The sequence below is a fragment of the Ranitomeya variabilis genome, chromosome 6 (genome assembly GCF_051348905.1).
Source record: "Ranitomeya variabilis isolate aRanVar5 chromosome 6, aRanVar5.hap1, whole genome shotgun sequence".
Classification (NCBI taxonomy): domain Eukaryota; kingdom Metazoa; phylum Chordata; class Amphibia; order Anura; family Dendrobatidae; genus Ranitomeya; species Ranitomeya variabilis.
Genome location: NC_135237.1, coordinates 34539252 through 34562826, shown reverse-complemented (window position 1 = coordinate 34562826; position 23575 = coordinate 34539252). Strand labels below are relative to the sequence as shown.

The 23575-nt window shown below is 44.9% G+C and overlaps 1 protein-coding gene across 1 annotated transcript in view; it reads right to left on the bottom strand.

Annotated features, from left to right (window-relative positions):
- Window positions 1-221: 221 nt before the first annotated feature.
- Window positions 222-23575, bottom strand: part of LOC143783210 (uncharacterized) — a 31059-nt gene continuing 7705 nt past the window's right edge. The window contains exons 2-17 of the mRNA XM_077271629.1: window positions 20810-20851; window positions 20034-20240; window positions 18269-18295; window positions 17539-17589; window positions 17094-17141; window positions 12780-12848; window positions 11980-12030; window positions 11119-11187; window positions 10115-10198; window positions 8905-8988; window positions 7820-7903; window positions 7239-7280; window positions 6424-6489; window positions 6092-6133; window positions 5755-5817; window positions 222-1271 (exon numbers count right to left, since the gene is read on the bottom strand). Coding sequence (XP_077127744.1) covers window positions 5769-5817; window positions 6092-6133; window positions 6424-6489; window positions 7239-7280; window positions 7820-7903; window positions 8905-8988; window positions 10115-10198; window positions 11119-11187; window positions 11980-12030; window positions 12780-12848; window positions 17094-17141; window positions 17539-17589; window positions 18269-18295; window positions 20034-20240; window positions 20810-20851 — 1015 coding nt within the window. The 3' untranslated portion in view covers window positions 222-1271; window positions 5755-5768. The remainder of the gene's footprint in view (window positions 1272-5754; window positions 5818-6091; window positions 6134-6423; window positions 6490-7238; window positions 7281-7819; window positions 7904-8904; window positions 8989-10114; window positions 10199-11118; window positions 11188-11979; window positions 12031-12779; window positions 12849-17093; window positions 17142-17538; window positions 17590-18268; window positions 18296-20033; window positions 20241-20809; window positions 20852-23575) is intronic.

Sequence of the window (23575 nt, the reverse complement as noted above, 5' to 3'; positions counted from 1 at the left end):
TATACACATTTTTATATACTATATATATATATATTTAAATGACACAAATACTGATAGAATTATTTTTACCACTCGATCACTTTATAATGATAATCACTATCCAACTGGAACATAGTCTTCTTCATCTGATGTGACGGGCTCTTTGATAAAATATAATGTAGAAACAGTAAAGCAACAACCAGTGCACACACCGAGGATTATGTGATAAAAAAAGGCTTTTATTGAAATACCAAGTGCACATAAAACATTTAAAAACAATGAAAAATACACATAAGACATGTGGGCACCTACAATAAGGATGCACCTAAAACAGGCTGAAAAAAAGGTCCAATAAACCTGAGATGTAATTTACAGTGCCATACAAAGTGTGGCTGTCATTAATATGCAATGGGCATATAATATAGTGTGCACATAATACCCATAATTATAAGATATAGCCAATAATAGTACACATGAAAACATACAAGTTGTATTGTATCTGGGTAGATTTAAAAAAAAGTGCAAAGAGATAATAGCTATATTAGGCACATATAAATGATATAGCAAAGAGGGGCACTATTAATAAAGTCCAACTAGTCACTCCTTTATATTAGTAAGTGCACTTACTAATGCACCCAAGATCGACAGCACCTGTTAGCGGCAGCCACAGGGCATAAACGAGGCTGTCCGGGATGAGGAGCATGCGCAATGGAAGGAATAAATTCCAGCGTATCAGTTGTGGATTCTAAGCATCCTCTCAGGCAGCATACGTGATCGCGCATGCGCAGTAAGTCATCCTGTGTTCCAAGGATGTAGGAAGTGGACAAATGCGTTCCACTCACCGGAAATCGGACAATGCGCATGCGTACTGGGTCAGCATGCGTTCCACTAATGCCGAAAAATAGGCGCCTGCGTTCCACTGGTAGAGAAACTCATCATTGCAGCGGTGAATTACAAAAAGATGCATATCAAACGTCCTTGGGGACCATATAAATAGGAAATCCGCCCATAAATAGACAATAGTGGTAGATGTCTATGCAAAGAGATAAATATCTCTAAAGCTGGTAACAAAAAAAATAGAATAAATACAAAAGTAAACAAGGTAAACTGATAACCCCAAGGTCATTAGAAATCCTGTGAACAACAGATCTTCGTGAAGGATTTCTCTCTGATAGATGCAGCACCCTGACTTTCAGTTCTCGTGAAGCCCAGATCAGGATGAGTTCTCTCCTGGTTTCACACTTTTTTTCTTTTTCCCTTTTTTTTTCTTTTTGTCTTCTTAAACAATCATCCTATAATGCGAACAGAGATTTATACAAGTTATATTGTAATAGTTACATAGTTACACAGTTATTAAGGTTGAAGGAAGACTTTAAGTCCATCTAGTTCAACCCATAGCCTAACATGCCCTAACATGTTGATCCAGAGGAAGGCAAAAAAAAACCCATGTGGCAAAGAGTAAGCTCCACATTGGGGAAAAAAAATTCCTTCCCGACTCCACATACGGCAATCAGACTAGTTCCCTGGATCAACGCCCTATCAAGGAATCTAATATATATACCCTGTAACATTATACTTTTCCAGAAAGGCATCCAGTCCCCTCTTAAATTTAAGTAATGAATCACTCGTTACAACATCATACGGCAGAGAGTTCCATAGTCTCACTGCTCTTACAGTAAAGAATCCGCGTCTGTTATTATGCTTAAACCTTCTTTCCTCCAGACGTAGAGGATGCCCCCTTGTCCCTGTCTCAGGTCTATGATTAAAAAGATCATCAGAAAGGTCTTTGTACTGTCCCCTCATATATTTATACATTAAAATAAGATCACCCCTTAGTCTTCGTTTTTCCAAACTAAACAGCCCCAAGTGTAATAACCTATCTTGGTATTGCAGACCCCCCAGTCCTCTAATAACCTTGGTCGCTCTTCTCTGCACCCGCTCCAGTTCAGCTATGTCTTTCTTATACACCGGAGACCAGAACTGTGCACAGTATTCTAAGTGTGGTCGCACTAGTGACTTGTATAGAGGTAAAATTATGTTCTCCTCATGTTCATCTATGCCTCTTTTAATGCATCCCATTATTTTATTTGCCTTTGTAGCAGATGCCTGACACTGGCCACTGAATATGAGTTTGTCATCCACCCATATACCCAGGTCTATTTCATTGACGGTTTTGCCCAGAGTTTTAGAATTAAGCACATAGTTATACATCTTATTACTTTTACCCAAGTGCATGACCTTACATTTATCCTCATTGAGGCCATGTGCACACGTTCAGGATTGTTAGCGTTTTTTTCGCGTTTTTTCGCTATAAAAACGTGATAAAAACGCGAAAAAAAACGCTTACATAAGCCTCCTATTATTTACAGGGTATTCCGCATTTTTTGTGCAAATGTTGCGATTTTTTCCGCGAAAAAATCGCATAGCGGAAAAAAAAGCAACATGTTCATTAAAAATGCGGAATTGCAGGGATTCCGCACACCTAGGGGTCCATTGATCTGCTTACTTCCCGCACGGGGCTGTGCACACCATGCGGGAAGTAAGCAGATTATATGCGGTTGGTACCCAGGGTGGAGGAGAGGAGACTCTCCTCCACGCACTGGGCACCATATAAGTGGTCAAAAAATAAGAAATAAAATAATAAACAGTCCTATACTCACCCTCGATGTATTCCCGCCTCCTCGCACGCTGCCGTTCGGTTCCTGTAGCTGGTGTGCGCTGAAGGACCTCGCCGAATGACGTCACTGTCCTGTGATTGGTCGTGAGCGGTCATGTGACCGCTCACGTGACCGTGACGTCACGGGAGGTCCTGTGCGCACAGACCAGCTAGAAGAGGAGCCGGACGGCCGCTGAGGAGATGTCTGGGTGAGTATAAGCATTTTTTTTATTTTTTTTATTATTTTTAAACATTCTATCTTTTACTATAGATGCTGCATAAGCTGCATCTATAGTAAAAAGTTGGTCACACTTGTCAAACGCTATGTTTGACAAGTGTGACCAACCTGTCAGTCAGTTTTCCAAGCGATGCTACAGATCGCTTGGAAAACTTTAGCATTCTGCAAGCTAATTACGCTTGCAGAATGCTAAAAAAACGCGAAAAAAAACGGAAAAAAAACGCAAAAAAAAAATGCGGATTTCTTGCAGAAAATTTCCGGTTTTCTTCAGGAATTTTCTGCAAGAAATCCGCAACGTGTGCACATACCCTAAAGCTCATTTGCCATTTATCAGCCCAAGCTTCTAGTTTACATAAATCATCCTGTAATATAAAATTGTCCTCCTCTGTATTGATTCCCCTGTAGAGTTTAGTGTCATCTGCAAATATTGAAATCTACTCTGAATGCCCCCTACAAGGTCATTAATAAATATGTTAAAAAGAAGAGGGCCCAATACTGACCCCTGTGGTACCCCACTGCTAACCGCGAGCCAGTCCGAGTGTGCTAAATTAATAACCACCCTTTGTTTCCTATCCCTGAGCCAGCTCTCAACCCACTTACACATATTTTCGCCTATCCCCATTATTCTCATTTTATGTATCAACCTTTTGTGTGGCACCGTATCAAAAGCTTTTCGTTTATTCCTTTTATCTTAGCACACCGCATGTATGTTATATACCATCCCAGGTGGTACCTAACCGAACTTTGATATCTATCACATGTTCCTTTTTTATATCTATCACATGGTTCGTATGTCGCTCACATCTGAAATCTGCGCACTATTTAAATGGTACTTTTGCTGCCTTTGCTATACTTGTGGTCTTTCCCGATGAAGAAGTCTTTTGTACTTTGAAGAGCGTAGAATGAACCACTATCCATATGACAATCTGGGATATACGTCTCATCCTTGATCAGCGAGCGCGGAAATCATCCACAAACCTCTCCTTTCTTTCCTGAATATCGTTTGGTCATTTACTGACCTGTGGATCTTCTGCGGCTGATGTGCTTTATTACTTTATAGATACTTATAAAAGGTGAGTGTCATTTTGATTTTATCACCTGCCATACTCCTAGATGTGGAGCTCAAATAATGAAATTAGATCATTCCTGATACTGAATATCACAACTTTACTGTCACTTCATCCTCCTACCTCCCCTCCTATACACCCCTATCCGCCTTCATCTACTATATAATTGTCTAAGGGTCACTTCTGTCTTTCTGTCTGTCCTTCTGTCTGTCACGGATATTCATTGGCCGCGGCCTCTGTCTGTCATGGACATCCAAGTCGCTGATTGGTTGTGGCAAAACGCCCACGACCATTGCCACGACCAATCAGCGACGACCATAGTCTGGCAGCGAAATGGCCGCTGCTTTACTGCTCTGCAGTCAGCGCTGAGCGCTCACACAGGGTTAATGCCAGCGTTAACGGACCGCGGTGTAACGCACTCCGTTAACGCAGCTATTAACCCTGTGTGACCAACTTTTTACTATGGATGCTGCTTATGCAGCATCAATAGTAAAAAGATCTAATGTTACAAATAATAATAATTTAAAAAAAAGGTTATTCTCACCATTCGACGTCGCGGCAGGTTCCGGTGCCAAGGATGCTATGCGAGAAGGACCCGCCATGACGTCACGGTCATGTGACCGAGACGTCATCACAGGTCCTGCGCTCATACCAACCCTGGGACCGGAAGCTGCCGCGTGCACCGCACACCGGCACCAGGGCTTCAAGGGGCCTTCGGAAGGTGAGTATATGTTTATTTTTTATTTTAAGCCTTTTTTAACCACGCATATAGTGCCCACATTGCTATATACTACGTGGGCTGTGTTACATACTGCGTGGGCTCTGTTATATACTACATCTATGTGCTATATACTATGTAGCTGGGCAATATACAACTTGACTGTGCAATATACAACGTGACTGTCCAATATACTATGTGGCTGTGCAATATACTACATACATACTGTAGCTGTGCAATATACTATGGCTGTGTCGGTTCTGTTATATACTACGTCGACTGTGCAATATACTACGTGGCTCTGTTATAAACTATGTGGCTGTGCAATATACAACGTGCTCTGTGTTATACACTACATAGCTGTGCAATATACTATGTGGCTGTGTCGGTTCTGTTATATACTACGTCGACTGTCCAATATACTATGTGGCTCTGTTATATATTACGTGGCTATGCAATATACTACGTGCCTCTACAACATACTACGTGGCTATGTTATATACTACGTGGCTCTGCTATATACTACGTCGCTGACCAATATACTACGTAGCTGTGCAATACACTACGTGACTGTGTTATATACTACGTGGCTGTGCAATATACTACGTTGCTCTACAATATACTAGTATACTGGCTATGTTATATACTTTGTGGCTCTGCTATATACTATGTAGCTGACCAATATACTACATACCTGTGCAATACACTACTTGGCTATGTTATATACTACGTGGCTGTGTGATATACTACGTAGCTCTGATATATACTACGTACGCTGTGTTACATACTACGTAGCTCTGTTATATACTACATAGTTATGTTATATACTACGTCGGTTGTGTTATATACTAGGTCACTGTGCAATATAGTACGTAGCCTGTGCTATATACTACCTACATATTCTAGAATACCCAATACGTTAGAATCGGGCCACCATCTAGTCAGCTTATAATTGTCTGGGGTTTTTTTTTCATAAGAATAAAAATGATTTGTCACCACCCGACTGTTTATATGATTATTATTAAAAACTTATTATACTAAATAGATTTTGTAAATCTTAAAATTAGTCAATAAAAAATTTAAAAATAATATTTACCTTTTTTTTTCTCTTTAATCTTTTGTTGTGATCCCAAAGCAGCATAAAAATGGTCTGAGGATCCTAAGAGGAAGCCAGAACATTGGTAAATAGTGTTTAGAATGGAGAAGAAAGGATGAGAGGGTTAGTGAGCTTAGAGGTCGGGAATTGGGAAGGGAAATGCTTTTCTCTCTCTATGGGACGTATGGATAGATATTTATGTATTGGCTTCTTCCATTAAAATATACAATATAGTATAAAGATATAAAGGGAAAACACAAAGTGTATCTACCCCCGATATCATTAGCCTCAGTGTCACAACATGTCACAGACAACAATGGGGGAAGCTTTTCCTTACTTTGGTGGACGTTGCACTTTTTCGCTGCTGTCACTCCTGCTGCTGGAAAAATAGAAGAAATGATCACAAATAAATACCTTGTAAAATAATTATCGGAGACAAATCCTGGTCCCATAAGGACACAGACAATAAACATAATGTCTTTCCTATACATTTCTACATGATATAGATATATGGATAGATAACATTACTGATTATTAGCTCATTGTATAAATATCACTTTCACAAGCATTTACATGGGACTGATCTCCTGCCAGGATGAATCATTGAATACTTTTTGCATCTAGAAGACAGCAATTAGGACATTAGTGGGAAGAGGTTAAGGAACCTACATGTTTTTGACCTGGCTCCTGCTCGTTCTCCTGAAGACTTTTGGTATCCACCATTTAAGTTTATGGCTGAAAAAAATCCAAACATGCAAATTGAGACACAGACAGTTCACATTATCATTGTGATCAGTCTATGAGGATAAATACAGGGATATTGTCCCGTGTAACGTCCTGCGCTTAAAGGGAACCTGTCACCTCCCCCCCCCCCCCCCCCCAGGCGTTTGTAACTAACAAGGTGGCTCTTTTAGTTCGGGTCCCTGGCACTGCAGCAATAATCGTTTTTGAAATTTGTTCCTCATACCATGAAATCCCCAGGGAGGCAGGTCTTCCCCCCCGAGCCCAGATGCCTCACAGCCATCAATCATGGCCTCTGCGCGCCGGGCGCCGCCTCCTCTTCCTTCAGTAGCGTCCACGGTGCCTGCGCTGTTGTTTTTTTTTTTCGGGCATGCGCAGTTGCACTGCCCTTCGAACGTACAGCGCAGGCGCCGGGGATGCTACTGAAGGAAGAGGAGGTGGCGCCCGGCGTGCAGAGGCCATGATTGACAGCTGTGAGGCGTCTGGATTTGGGGGGAAAGACCTGCCTCCCGGACGATTTCAAGGTATGAGGAACAAAGTTCAAAAATGATTACTGCTGCAGTGCCAGGGACCGAAAGAAAAAGAGCCACCTTGTCAGAATGCAGCATTATTTCTGCACAAGGTGGCTCTTTAAGTTACAAATGCCTGGGGAGGTGACAGGTTCCCTTTAAGTCACAATGTGACGTCATCGATCTACAGGTCTCGTTAAAGTAAATGCAGCCACGATCGCTCTTATTACTTACGGGATGGGCTCTGTGTCGGCCCACGCCGTCTTTACTTCTGGCCTATGACAAAAATAAAGTTTTCATTAGAAACAGAGACACTTGTGTGTCCTAAATAAATGCAATGATTTAAAGAGAATCTGTCGGTAGGATCAACCCTCCTAAGCCGCCAATATGGGCATCAGATCATGGAAAGGTGAATAAATGATTCCTTGATGTCTGCGATCCGATGTCTTAATCCAGAGAAATCCACATTTTTCTTCCCTCTCCAAATTGGCCATTGGGCACTGGAAATAGTTTTGCTGATGGCCACTGTGACTACCAAGGTTGATGATAGAGGGGCCGGTGTCTGTTATCAGTGCCCCATGGCCACATTGGAACGGCATCGATAATCAGAAAAGACCAGGAGCTCAGAAAATTGTGCTTACTGTAACTCTGGTGTAGGGGACCCCTAAATTAATAGCCCCCCAATATGTACATCCATGTTTTATATCCTCCTCAGTCTCTGCCCAGTGATAACAAGACATGCATCAGTTACTAATAAATATCTAAAATCATATACAGCCCATAATATCTGCATATGTCGCTATCTCTCTACTTACCGTCTGGTGGTCTCAGCGCTGTGGTCTTTCTCTGCCTTTAGGCCATCCATGGCCACCGCTTGCTTCTCTTCCTCACTACTGGACCTATAACATAGACTATATTCAGTAACTTTCTCATGACCGACCATTGCTGTAATCGCTATTTTATGGGGATTTTGTTGGATAAAATACACCATTCGTGAATAGGTGTAAGATTTTTTTGACAAATTCTGAATGTTACAGGCCAGCGCACAGTACTGCATAACTCCACGAAATGGTGCCTAAGCCTAAGAGGATGGCGTGTTGTGTAGTAAATAGCGATACAGGTCAGTACATTGATGACATTACGCCGGGCTGTGTCCGCCGGCAGTAGGCATTAGGGCGTAAGACAAGACACTACAGCAGCCTTCTCCTTGTCTTGCTGCACAAGTGCAAACCCTCTTAAGTCATCTATGTGGTCATGTAGGTCATATGAATAAAATGTCACATTGATATCTGCGATCTGATGTCTTTGGAAGAGTCAGACGGCCGTATAACTCGGACGTGGATCGCGAGGCAATGCTCAGACTAGCCGGCGGCTCTCCCGACCCGAGCGTAACAGCAGCATAGAAATACATTCTGTCAAGATCGGGTTTGGAAAGTCATCGGCCAGTCCAAGCATTGCGTTGCCATCCTCTCCCGAGTTATACTCTGACTCTTCCTTTATTAAAACTTTCTATGACCCAAATTCCCATATAGACGGCTTAGGAAGGTTGATCCTACTGACAGATTCCCTGTAATGCTCTTCGGTGCCATTTGGGTGCAATATGAGCAATAAATTGGGAATTATCACCCAGGAGGGCACTAAAGACAAAAGGGACATGTAGGGGGCACTGATTTCTGTGACCATATCCCATTTATTCATCCTTCCGTGAACATCCGATCATTATGCTATTTCTCCCTTTGAGCCCTTTGCAGAGGCACAACTACAGCCGTGTGTATGTACAGCCATGTTTTATATGTTCCTCCATCTTTACCCAGTGATAATCAGTCATTAGTTAGTAATAAACCTCTACAGTCGTAATAAAACCCACAATATCTGTATATGTCCCTGTCTCTCTACTTACAGTCCGGTGTTGTCTCTGCCTCCATCCTTCTCTGTTATTTCTGGAATTATTTTATTTTTTTCCACGTCTCCATCCGCTCCCTCACTACGGGACACATAACATAGACTATATGCAGTAACTCTCTCATTAATACCATTATCAGCGAGAGATACAGTAAGTTCATACAATGCAATCATGGTGATTTCTCCCAAAATTAGAGCAGAACCAAAGCATTTAATAAATGAATTAGAAAAATGTAGTGCCCTGTGGTGACACAATGGTGACCTCCCGCCGGTCTGTATCTGGTGACTGGAGTCAGGGCCTCAGACTACAGCAGCCGTCTCCTCCCTCGGCACCGAGCAGAGCGGCAACGAGTACAAATCTCTAGTGATTCATTTTGGCTTTAGGTGACTAGATGAGGACACCCGAGCCCTGACTAGAAATAGATGGCATAAATAAAGGGGCAATAAATGGCAAGCTAGCGTAGAATTCAGCACCTCCTTAGGTGCCCACTGGCCATTTGTTCTCCCTAATTAGTGCTTTTCTGTAGGGTGATATCTGAGCAATAAATTGGAAACGGGGATCCAGAAGGGCACTAAAGGGGCCAGTGGCACTTAGGAGGCAGTGATGTGACCATTTTACCATTTATTGCTCCCTTCCTCACCTTTTCACCATTATCTCCTTTACAAATGACATTCACTGTCACTTAGAGGGGCAGGACGGTAACGTGTCACTATATCGACCGGTACAGGGTGAGAGAACTGTGTAGTAGGAGACATGCGAGTCTCCCTCATCCTGACCAACACTGATCAGTGCAGGAGATGGAGATAAAAGGCACAATGCTCATCGGTTTCTCAGGTTGTCCGCCAGTGAGATTTCACGATACCGTCTGGAAAGCCTCAATTTCCCTGCACCACCTACCAGCGCCTCTACCTCCATCTTTACTAGTCACAGTGGCCATCATTTCAACTGTCCTCAATGCCCCATGGCAACATTGGAGCGGCAGCACTGCTCAGGCAAGACCAGGGGCCACAAAAACTGTGTTTACTACAACCCTAGTGTAGGAGACCCCTAAATCATTAGCCCCCAATCGTCCTCTGATACTCAGGTATAAGCACCGCCATGTTTTATATCCTCCTCAGTCACTGGTCAGTTATAACAAGCCATTCCCCGATCACTATGAATGCATCTACAATCCATGATATCTGGACGTGTCACTGTCTCTACTTACAGTCCGGTGTTATCCTTGCCGCCATCTTCCTCTCCTATCTCTGGTGTTGTATGTACCGTGAACACTTCTTCCTCCTCTTCCTCACTACTGGACACATAACATAGACTCGTTTTTTATTTGCAGTGTTTTTATAAAAGAATTCAGAAAATAAAGCAAAAAAGCCCCACGCAGAGTTCGGCATATTTTGAGTGGTTCTAGGATGTTACGCCCCCAGTAGTTTGCCCCCAGCAGTTCGCTCCTGGGTACATTTCGCCCCCGCACATTTCGTCCCCAGCCTTTGGCCCCCAGGATGTTTCGCCCCCGCACATTTTACCCCTGCACAGGGCGAACTGCTGGGGTTAAACTGCTGGGGGTGAAATGTGCTGGGGCGAAACATCCTCGGGGCCAAATGCTGGGGACGAAATGTTCGGGGGCGAAATGTACCCAGGGAGGAACTGCTTTTGGGTAGATGTCCCATCCCCGGAACACTGAATCGTGAATAGTAAATAGTTTATTGCTCCTTCTCTCTGTTCATTATCCCCATTCACAACAATTCACATTCATTATACAGGGGCAGAACTACAGCCGTGTCGGCCATATGGACTGCGAAAAGGAAAGCAAGTTGTCCTGAGAGGAGGAGCAGAGAGAGACGGTCAGGAAGAGAGCGGCACAAGTCTCTCTCTTCTGCTGGACACTGATCATCGCAGGAGAGGAAGCTGGAGGTCACCTGACAGGTCCTAATTAGCTCTAGGCCCCTCCCTGATGTCACATTACTGCAAGGAATTTTATAGAATGGAGGGATAGAAATGGAGAACAACTTCATAGACGGTACGGAAATGCTCATGAACAAAGGATCTGACCTCACTGGTCTTTTATTTTTTACTCGTCCATCAGTTATCATTATGTATATGCAGCAATGTTTTATACCAAGTGACTGAACGTGCCATAACTATAAGTATATAATGTTCTATATTGTATGTATATATCTCCCCCATTATATATTTAGCCTCACACTCGCCACTTACCTACTCAAATTCAAAACGTCACTCTCCCAAGATGTTTCCTCCAGTTCTTCCTCACTCTCATCTTCCTCACTATTGGACACATAAAATAAGTCATGTGAATCATATATAATCTACTTTCACATCCAGATGACACAGGGTTATATAAAGACTGGGGTAGAATATGCTTAATGAAGTGTCCCGATTAACCCCTTATTGAGGGCGCACTATCTCTGTATGGAGCAGGCTCAGGAGTTGAGTCTGCTCCCTGCACCGCCGGTGATGGCTCTGTTACATAACTGATGCAATTGGAGATAGCCGTGAGTCCATCAGTTTAACCGTTTAATTGCTGCTGTGAAGTATGATAGTAGTATTAAAAAGGTTCTTTAAAAGCGACTGTCACTTTGTATGGCCATCGGACCCCACGCAAAGCGATCGTATGGTGCTGATTGGTTGACATTGCAGCTCAGGGTCTACTGGAGGCCTCGGTGTCTGCCGTGTGTGATCTCCTACGAAGCCCAGTCTGAACCTTCTTCAGTCTGTACCCATAACCAGTTATTCATCAGTTACTATTAGTGATGAGCGAGTATATTCGTTGCTCGGGTGTCCTACGAGTATTTTGGCGTGCTCGGAGATTTAGTTTTTGTCGATGCAACTGCATGATTTGCGGCTGCTAGACAGGCTGAGTACATGTGGGAATTCCCTAACAAACAGGCAACCCCCACATGTACTCAGGCTGTCTAGCTGAGGGGCCTTCTTGCACAATTTGCACTGGAGCCCAAGAAGTTCAGTTACACCTCTGATTGCCTCTATGTCTCATAGTGAAAAGTAACTGAGGACTACAAACATTGAAAGTCGTGGACAATGATTACACCAGTTACTTACGACAGTGGCTCTTCATTAATCCATGGTGATATTTCATTGGATCCAGAGCAACTGAAATAAAAAAAAGTTCTGATGAGAGGAATTGATACTTAGGAAGCCTACAGATAAAACTTATCTGCCATGATGTCCACAAAGCAGTGCACTCTCTCATCGGCAACAGAGCAGAGCGCACTGTCACTGCACATTGTAAGATGATTTCCCAGCATTCAAAGGCATAACTTGTGGGCGGCTGCTGCTCCTCTCTGCACGCCGGGTACTAATCTTACAAGGTGAACTGACAGTGTGCTACGCTCTGTTGCCGGCTCATTACTACTGATCTGATTTGTCGAGAAGGCGCAGTCTTTGTGCGCAGTGCACCGTGCACATTGCGCAGGGAATAGCCCAGCAAATGACATGAAGGCCACTGCTGATGCTTCATTTCTGGAATAGTGCGGAGGTTGGGGCAGAGACCGCTGCTTCTATCCCCTGTTGATGTTATGTCTGAGTATCCCAGCATGCATTGGGATTTTCAAACAAAGCGTCATCAAAAAGGAAGAAAAAAAAAGTCACGTGCCTGCAAGGAGTTTTATAGAATTGAGGGATAGAAATGGAGAACAACTTTATAGACAGTACAGAAATGCTCATGAATACAGGATCTGACCTCACTGGTCTTTTTTTTTTGCTCCTCCATCGTTATGTACAGTATATGCAGCCATGTTTTATACCAAATGACGGAAAATGTCATAACTATAAGTATATAATGTTCTATATTGTATGTATATATCCCCCATTATATATTTAGTGTCACACTCACCACTTACCTACTCAAATACAAAACCTCACTCTCCCAAGATGTTTCCTCCAGTTCTTCCTCACTCTCATCTTCCTCACTATTGGACACATAAAATAAGTCATGTAAATCATATATAATCTACTTTGACATCGAGATAACACAGGGTTATATAAAGACTGGGGTAGGATATGCTGAATGAAGGGTCCCGATTAACCCCTTATTGAGGGCGCACTCTCTCTGTATGGAGCGGGCTCAGGAGTTGCGTCTGCCCCCCGCACCGCCGGTGATGGCTCTGTTACATAGCTGGCGCCCAACAGTAACTGATGCAATTGGAGATAGCCGTGATCACATTACATTAACCATTGAAATGCTGCTGTGAAGTATGACAGTAGAAGTAAAAAGGGGCTTTACAACAGCGACTGTCACTTTGTATGGCCACCGGCCCCCACGCAAAGCGATCGTAGGGTGCTGATAGGTTGACATTGCAGCTCGGGGTCTACTGGAGGCCTCCATGTCTGCTGTGTGTGATCTCCTACGAATCCCAGCCCGAACCTTCTTCAGTCTGTACCCATAACCAGTCATTCATCAGTTACTAAACATTTACAATCATATACAGCCAATAATATCTGTATATGTCACTATCTCTCGACTAACAGTCCGATGTTCTCCTCCTTTATCTCTATCACTTTATTATTGATGTTATCTTCTCCTTTCTCTTCCTCTCGACTGAACAGTAACACATATCATAACCCTTTATCAGTGAGGTTTAAAGGGGACCATGCATAGCAATTACAGTGCATTTTTTGCAATGATTTTCCAAAATCTATGCAAAACTGCAGTGTTTTTACTTTGATTTTGGAAAAAACAAATAAGAAATATACTATGATTGAACCAATTAACCCACCCTAGTGAAGATAAATACACCATTCATTAACAGGGGAGATCATGCAGATTAATTTAGGATTTTATAGCAGAGCGCTCAGTTCTGTACAGCTCCAGTAGGTGGCACTTAATTCTGCATAGCTCCAGTAGGTGGCACTCAGTTCTGCACAGCGCCAGTAGTTGGCGCTCAGTTCTGCACAGCTCCAGTAGGTGGCAATCACTTTTGCACAGCTCCAGTAGGTGGCAATCACTTTTGCGCAGCTCCAGCAGGTGGCACTCAGTTCTGCACAGCTCCTATCATGACCTGTTTGTCTTAACAGTGGTTGGAGCCTCGGGGGTTAATGTTGGCAGCCTCTGTTTGGCTTCAGATAGGCTTTTTATACCTCTTTTTGGTTCCACTCCTTGTCAGTTATACTTTCACCCTCGGCTGAGTGTGTCAACCCCGGTATGCCTTTGACTTATACCTGTTCTCTGGTTTGCTTGTATGGTTCTGACCCGGTCTGTCCCTTTGTTCTGAATTTGCCTACTGCCTTGGTACTGTTTGTATGCCCGCCTGGTTCTGACTTCTGCATCGTTCTTTGACTACCCTATTTGCCTGCTCCCGTTATACTACTTTGTGCTTCCCGGTTACTCTGACTTCAGCTTGTTCCTGACTTCCATGTTTGTCCCGTGTTCCCTTACCTTCCCAGGGTCCGGTTGGCACCTCCACTAGCATCTTTATAATAGATGAATGTGGATAAAATCCACAAATAATCAATCCAGATATAGCTGTAAGGTGTTCGGGTGGTTTATTCAACGCGTTTCGAAGTTCATGGCTTCTTCTTCAGGAAGTTTCCACACAAAGATATCTCTTTTTTTTTGTCTCCTATTTTTCTATACCACTAGCATCTTTGGCAGTCCTGCGCTAGGCCCCGCCACTGTCCCCTCTGACCTGTGGTCACGTGCTGCAAGTCCTGTTCCAGTGGTCTCCCATCCTGTTTGCCACCTTGACTGGTCGACCGTTACTCCGTCTCATCCTTCTGTAGTCAGCTGGTGCGGGGTCTGCCTCCAGTACTGCGCTACCTACGCCACCCATCTGTCGCCACCTGGACCGCTAGGGCAACCGGTGAGTACCCATCGGGCGGTCCTTGATAGCTCCAGTAGGTGGCGCTCCTAAGCCCAAGAACACTGCGGCTTGTATCATAAATAATAGTACAGATCTGCACAGTTATGACATCACGCCGATCAGTATCTGCAGTCAGGAGTTAGGGCGTAGGACGGGGAACTGCAGCAGCCTTACCCTTCTCTGGCAGTGGGGCCGAGAGGTGGAACAAATACCAAACCTAAGTCAGTCATTGTGAGCCTTAGGAGATTACGGTGCAGCACCTCAGGTAACCGGTTGCTGCAGTGATGTTGATTTTCCCCTCAGGGAGAGTAATGTCATGCTCAGAGGCAATGGAGTTTTCTTCTCCAGGTAAGGCACACACATGCAACACATTCTGAATCCAGGCCAGGAAGGGGAGCTCAAGACCCAGATTCAGGGAAGCTTCCCTAGGCTATATGTCTCCTGACCTGGAAGAGGAGCTAGTCAGTTGGTCCAGGGAGACCAAGGAGAGCAGACGTCTAGGAGAGACGCAGATCAGACAGAGAGGCCTGGCAGCCACGAGGGAGCTGCAGCCTCTGGAAAGGAGAGACAACCTGGAGGGTTGTATGTGGAGTTGCCAGAAGGGAAGGAGCAAAGGACAGGAACAGGGCTCAGAGGGGAACTGTGACCGGGAACCCTCAGAACTGAAGCGCAGTAGCCGGGTACCGGGAGCCCGAGGCTTTTGTGGGACTCTAAGACATAGAGCAGAACCGGAGGGCATGACACTACACGTTAACTGCCCGCACCACGCCTGAGATGCAGCAGCACCCGAGGAGCCCGGGGCATGATAGAGTCCCTGTAAAAAGGCTCAAGCAGCCCGTCATACAGGTACCTGTCTCAGGACAAGGGGAATAGAGGACTCTGCAGGAGGCTTCAGGCAGCAGGGACCTCACATACACCAAGCGCTAGATGGAAAGGCTCACGGATCTCTACTGGGAAAAGGGAACCCTCCATTGCCTCTGAGCCGGCCGGACCACCATCACCCATGCCTAGTACCCTGGCTGTGGCCTGCCAACTGCAGTAAACCAGGTACAGACTTGTAACTTGTCTCGTCCATTTATTCATCGGCACAAACCATCATCTTGGCCACACACCATAGGACCCCTGGGGACCACGCTTCACCTGTGGGAAGTGCAACACCCGTGCTGCCGCAACATCCCCCAGGGGACCCCCTTCATCGCAGCGTCGGTCCCACTACTGAATGAACACCACAGGTGGCGTCACGACAGACTCATAAACATTTTCTCCTTTAAAGACCGTTCCCCTTTAACGTTGAGCCCCAGGGCCACGGACCGGGTTGCAGCCACCATGACATCCCCCTGCAGACCGGACACGGTACCGAGTACACCACTGCCCTGGCTGGGCGACTCAATGGTAAATGGCGGCACATGGGCAGAGAACAGAAACAAATGGCCTCCATACTGTCCACTTGTCACTTGTTTATTTCTTAGTGCTCTTCTGTGCCATTTGGGTGCTATAGGAGCAATAAATTGGAAATGGGCATCCAGTGGGCACTGCACAGAATAATACTAACTGGGCAAACGGGCACTCAGGAAACATTGAATTCACTGGCGATTTTCCATTTATTGTCCTTTTTTTCTCATTCTCTCCATTACCTCCTTTCTGACATATATTTACCCCTTAAGGCTACTTTCACACTAGTGTCGTACGACGCACGTCCCAATGCGACGTGGTGACGTACCGACGCAAACTATGAAAGAAAAACACAACGGTGGCAGCGGATGCAGTTTTACAACGCATCCACTGCCCCATTGTGATGTTCGGGGAGGCGGGGGCAGAGCTTTGGCCACGCATGCGCGGCCGGAAATGGCGGACGCGACGCACCAAAAAACGTTACATGTAATGTTTTTTTGTGCCAACGGTCTGACGCAACACGACGCATCCGTCGCACGACGGTTGCAACGTGTGGCAATCCGTCGCAATGCGTCGCTAATGCAAGTCTATGGAGAAGAAACGCATCCTGCAAGCAATTTTGCAGGAGGCATTTTTTCTCTAAAACAACGCATTGCGACGTGCGTCGTACGACGCTAGTGTGAAAGTAGCCTAAGACAGACAAGTGCAGGGTGCCGGGCAGTAATTGTGTAATGGGAACCAATGTGTTACGACACAGAGAGTCATTAAATGAACAAGTGATTAACCCTTGAAACTTGATAAACCTCTGACTCTTTTCTGAACAGAAAAAGTATTAGAAATTCTTTTAAAGTTAGTTTACCTCACTAAATATAACATTTACATTCATTTTTTCCAGAATTTCCCCAGTCCCGGTCTATGGGTTCCAATAATGCAAATGCAGCAATGAATGTTCTAATAACTTACTTGATGGATTCCATGCTCGCCCAGGCTGTTCTTATTGGTGTTACTGGCCTATACAAATGTAAGTTTTGTTAGATACTTAATAAACATACAGAAAATATCATCTATACTGTACAGTGTGTCTCGTTAGTAAATGCAATGACATATGATAGAATTCAGGGGCATAACTATATAGATGTAAAATAGATTCTGGCATTCGAGATGAACATTTCCATATAGCTATAGGGAGTGCAGAGCGAGCAGTCGTATTGGGACCCCCTCATCTGCCACATATATATTCATCACTATTACAAATGGTTATGGTAGCTGAGGGGCCCTGTTGCATATTTTGCAATGGGGTCCAAGAAGTTCAAGTTACACCTCTGACTGCATCTATGTCTTATAGTGAAAAGAAACTGAGGACTACAAACATTGAAAGTCGTGGACCATGATTACACCAGTTACTTACGGCAGTGGCTCTTCATTAATCCATTGGAATATTAAACTGGTCTCAAAGTGCCTGATATGAAAAAAATACAGCTCTGGTTAGAAGTGATACTTAGGAAGGCTACGGATAAAGTTATCTGATGTGCACAAAGGCAGTGCGCTCTCTTGTCGGCAGCAGAGCGCACTGTCAGTTACTGTAATTGTGCATTCCCAGCATGCAGAGACCAGCGCCACTTCTGCAATTGACATAATTTGTGAAGATCGTTGCTCGCCTTTACAAGCCGTGTATTCTTCTTACAAGGAGAAATGACAGTGCGCTCTGCTCTGCTTCCAGGCTCATTACTACTGATCTGAGCTGGCAAGAAAGTGCACTGTCTTTGTGCACATCGCATAGGACTAGACCAGCCCCTGAAATGAAGGTCACTGCTGACATTTCATTTCAGGAAAAGCTCAAAGGCTGGTACATTGACTGCAGCCTCTGTCTCCTGATGAAGCTTTGAGTATCACAGCATGCACTGGGATTTTCAAATGAAGCGTCATCAAAAAGAAAGTAGGAAAATAAAGAAAAGTAGCTAGATAGTGTAGTTAGGGAAGGATCTAGAGTCACTATTAGTGAAAGCAATCTATGCTTCATATGGAAACACTGTAAATGCCCATGAGTGAGAGCGGTAATGCCATGGTACCATCATTATGGAGTCCTCCCCTTATTGGTACACATACCACTCATATATGATAAATACCCGAATACTCACTTTGCGTTCTCCATTTTGTGTATCAATCTGTTAAAGAAAAAACAATAAAAAAAAATAATAATATTACACATACACTGTGTTCCAAATTATTATGCAAATAATATTTCCTCATTTTCTCTAAATTACCTATCTGAATTGCAGTCATTGTTATTTTCCAGTCATCTACTATTCTAGTACAATTGCAATGTTTTGGAACAAACTGCCTATGAAAACAGTATCTTTAAAAAAAAAAATAAACACTCAAAATGCATGTTCCAAATTATTATGCACAGCAGAGTTTTCATCCTTTTTTTATTTTGAACAAAAAAATGGTCAATTGTGAAGTTATAAGCATTATCAGCTTATTACAAAATGAAATCAAACAGTTTTCAAGTGAAAACTTTATTCTAGGTGATGTTACATTTGCACATAGGACCCCTTGTTGGAAAGAAGCTTCTGAACTCTCTCGTCCATTGAATTTGTCAGTTTTTGGATGGTTTCTGCTTCAATTGTTTTGCATGTGGACAGAATCCCCTCCCAGAGCTGTTGCTTAGATGTGAACTGCCTCCCGCCATCATAGACACTCCTTTTGATGATGCTCCAGAGGTTCTCAATGGGGTTGAGGTCAGGGGAAGATGGTGGCCACACCATAAGTTTGTCCTCTTTTATGCCCATAGCAGCCAGAGATGCAGATGTGTTTTTTGCAGCATGAGACGGTGCATTATCATGCATGAAAATGATCTTGCTGTGGAAAGCACGGTTCTTCCTCTTGAACCATGGCAGGAAGTGTTGTTTTAGAAACTCCACATAGATTATGGAGTTCATCTTTACCCCTTCAGGGATCATAAAGGGGCCGACAATCTCTCTCCCCATGATTCCAGCCCAAAACATTACTCCACCTCCTCCTTGTTGGCGCCTTAGCCGTGTTTTCATGGGGTGTCCATCAACCAGCCATCCTCCACTCCATCCATCTGGACCATCGAGCGTTGCACGGCACTCATCGGTGAACAAAACCGCTTGGAAGTCAGTCTTCATGTATCGTTTGGCCACTGGAGCCGTTTCTGCTTGTGTGCAGTGGATAGAGGTGGTCGACAGGATGGCTTACGCACAGCTGCAAACCTCTTAAGGACCCTGCATCTTGTTGTTCTGGGGACGTTGGAGGCACCAGCAGCTTCAAAAACTTGTCTGCTGCTATGACAAGGCATTTTTGCAGCTGCTCTTTTAACCTTACACAATTGCCTGTTGGAAAGAGCCCTCAATTTTTCCTTATCAGCACGCACACGTGTGTGCTGGGAATCAGCTACACACTTCTTGATTGTGCGATGATCACGATGAAGTGTCTTGGCAATGTTGATTGTAGTCATGCCTTGACCTAAATACTCCACAATTTGTTGCTTCTCAGCAGCCGACACATCCTTTTTCTTTCCCATTTTGGCAAAAAATGTAGGCTGCTTAATAATGTGGAACAGCCTTCTTAAGTAGTCTTGCCTTTATTTGGACACAACTGCCAAACTAATGTGCACAGGTCTCTGCAATTGCTTTCAGTGATATAAAGAGCCCTGACACACATCACCATCAATGAGTTTAAATGACAAACAAAAAAATTCTAACCTTATCACTCCTAAACTCTTTGTGCTGAATAATTTGGAACACAGTGTACACATTTACCAAAATGGTAGGAAGAGAAATACTAGTGAGCCTTAATAAAACCAGCGCAGACATCTCTGTGTAATATTACAGGGAGAATATAGGAGAATGAATAATCGCAGTTATATCAGATACATACATCTCATACAGATATTCCTCTTTCTCCTGTTCTTCCTCCTCTTCTTCTTCCTTCTCCTCCGCCTCCTCCTTCTCCTCCGCCTCCTCTTCCTCCTTCTCCGCCTCCTCTTCCTCCTCCGTCTCCTCTTCCTCCTCCGCCTCCTCCTCCGCCTGCTCCTCCGCCTCCTCCTCTTCCTCCGCCTCCTCCTCTTCTTCCGCTACCTTCCTCCTGTTAAAGAGTAAGAAGACAATGAGAATTGATGGCACCTGTTCGGAAGCACTGCGCTTTGGATGCAGCGGATACCCCGCTCCGCCCAAAGCGCCGCCCCCTGTCATACGCGCGGTGATTCCGGATGTGTTAATTGATATCTATCTTGCAGAGATGGAGGGTCTCCGCAAGATAAATAGATATGCTGCTATCGGTAAAGACGCGCCGCATGTCCAGATACGCAGGGAAGCCGGATGCGGCCATGCACGCATAGTGGATACGGGATTTCATAAAATCCCCTCCACTATGCTGTAACATCTGGACGCTGTGGATTGGACGCTGTGGCTGTACGCAATGTCCATTCCGCAGCAAATCCTGATGTAATCCGCTCAGTGGAAACATACCCTCAGCTAAGGCTAATGCTCGATGGTAACACGGAGCCATCTGCCATTCTCCTTACTCACATGGAGCTTCTCTCTATGGGAAGAGAAGATGCAGGAGATTATGGGTGACATGGAAGATGACTCTCCGCCATCAAGTGACCCCAATCTATCAGAGAAATTATAGATTTAGGATAAGTAAGCATTTACCTTATTCCTCTCACAAATAACTCGCTCGCAAACAATAAAATCCTAAAATGATAGGAAAAAAAAGAATTATAGCAGACATCAAATTTCATTTCTGTTTTGATATTTCTGAAAAAAGTGAAGGGGGATCAGTCGGTTACTGACACCTCAGATCATTAAATAAAGATTCACTATTAATTAAGGGAATGAAAATCTATAAGGGGGAATAGATATTCTGAAATTACAGGGTTAATACTTACAGATAAAGGAATATGTGAGATATGGGAAAATGATATCTACAAGATATTATTTTGACCCATCAAGCATAAGTTTGACCCAAAAATACTTGCTTCAGACCACTCAGCCCCCCTCCCTTGGCATGCATTCCCCAAGGCCATAAAAAGCAATGTAATTGAAGCGAAGATCCAGCTCAGAAAGTATTTAAAGATAAAAAATTCTTTATTCCAAAAATTATTAAAAATGGAGACACTGCATGTCAAAATCAGCGAAAAACATATTTACAGAGGGACATTCATGAACCACAGGTCACAGCAAAGCTCTGAGGTATTGAATCTGGAAAATGACCTATAATAACAGAATGCAATATCTCTGAGACTAGCCTAGCACATAATCGGAATCACCATTCCTTCCCTCACACGCCCGTGCCCTGCAGCCACCTGTAGCACTCTGTGTTATTGAGATACAAAGCATAGCTACCAGAAATTACATACGGTAGCCATATTTAGTCTCTATGCACAGATAAAATCCAGCAGAATCCAGTGGCACTGCTGCCTTTCCATTCAGAGCTTCAGGCAGAAAGTTATGAGCCTCCATGGATCTGAACAGAAATCATACTCTCAGATATGGGAGGAGAGAGGCTGCACAAACCCAGGGGTGGGCGCAGGGTGTGGGAGGGAGCAGCCTAGGAAATATAAGGCAGCCCCTCATTTTGGACTGAATTTTTTTACTGGCAGGAGGGTCCATTACCCAACGTGGCCAGGAAAACCTGTAACTAAGATTTGGACCTGTGATCCATCAGCAACTCTCTGTGGTCACATGCTTCATAACTTGGTAATTGCAACCTATCTATACCCTCCTACCCTTGTACTACACTCTTGACTGCATACTGGTATATTGTTCTGTATATGTATATATCTGTATACTTCTAGTGCATTTTTTCGGCGATTAAATATAAAATTAATCTTGGATTGCTCTTTTATCTCGATTCACGAATCCCCACGTCCGCACACTCAATTGGTCATATTATAAGCTACCCGGGTTGGTTTCTGACCTGATATAAGCCTGTGGCCAGACGGGGCTTATTTCGAATGAGGAACTGGTGGCACACCATACTGTGTTAGTGAGGAACTCTGATAGTGACGGCCGGGAGGTTTATATATATGCCCCCAGTCTGGACTAGTGATGTATATCCACCCTCACTGGGAGCGCCTCAATAACTTGTACCTATAATGGAAGCCTCTCCGGCGACTATTTGCCCTCGGTGCAGTTCCCTGACTGACCTGAGGCAAGTGGTGGCGCCAGTGAGCCAATCCCTACTGGGTCCTTCTCTCCCCTCCCCGGAGATGAGTGAAGTCGACACACCCCTTTCCCCTGTGCGATCTGTCACAGATTGGTGGCAGCGGTGGGATCGAGATAATAGTGTGCGTGGCATCCCTGATTCCAGACTCTAACAGCAGTAGCTTTTGCTGCTGGGGTCTTAAGATCAGCTCAGCACTAGACAGTCCGAGTGCAAGTACTGTAGAGGTGTGGTGCTCGGGATGCCACTGTGTCCGTGACCGAGGGCTGAAAAGACTGGCTGCAAGCATTCAAAGCTGGGCAAGAATGATGGTAGCAGAGCTAGCCCGTAATGTGGAGAATGACTGTACTGGTTCCGGCAAAGGGGTGAACAAGGGGGATCCCCCCAAGCGTCTCGCCGCCAGTGTGCTACGCTGCCGCAGAACACCCTCCTACTGCCCTTCTCCCCAGACAGCTCAGGTCAGACGCCCTCTTTCAAGCTGCCCTGGCGAGTCTTGAGGCGGGGCGCGAGGAAGCTTCCACAGCCCTCCTGAAAGCAGCAGAGCACCAGGCAGAGCGAGAGGCGGTGGAACGCCGTGAAGCTGCAGAGCGGCAGCATCAGCTGGAGTTGGCCCGGCAGGGTCCCCTACCTCCCACCACAACACCTCCGGAACCCAAGGCAGCCAAGGTGCAAGCCGATGTCTTCCCCTTGCTGACGGAGGAGGACAGAGACCTGGACTCCATTCTTCAAGCCCTCCCCGTTTGAGGGGTAAGTCTCTGGAAGTTTTTTCGGGGACTTACCTGCCAGGGCGTAACAGGACTATGAGAGCATCAAAAAGGCCCTGATCCAGCAGTTCAACCTCACTCTGGAGTCTTACCGCATGAAGTTCCGGAGCCTGCAAGACACGTGGACCGACCGCATGCGGACCCTTATGAGAGCTGCAAAGCACTGGACCAAGGGTCTGAAGCTCACCACCAGCCAGTAGATCCAGGAGACGTTTGTCACGGAGCAATTTTTGTGGAACTGCCCAGAGGATCTTCAGCAGTACCTCTGTGACCAGAAACCACTGGGAGCCGCTCCTACAACTGTCCTGGCAGATGACTATGTCAATAACTGGGCCCCTGACGCCAAGGGGGCCACCCACAGCACCTGAAGAGGGGGTAAGACTCATCCTGCCCCTGTTTCCCCAGCCCCTAGAATGCAAGGGGCACCCCCCTCTGCTTCCCTCTCCAGGCCAGGGGGAGAACCCAGGAGGTGTCACCTCTGCAACCAAC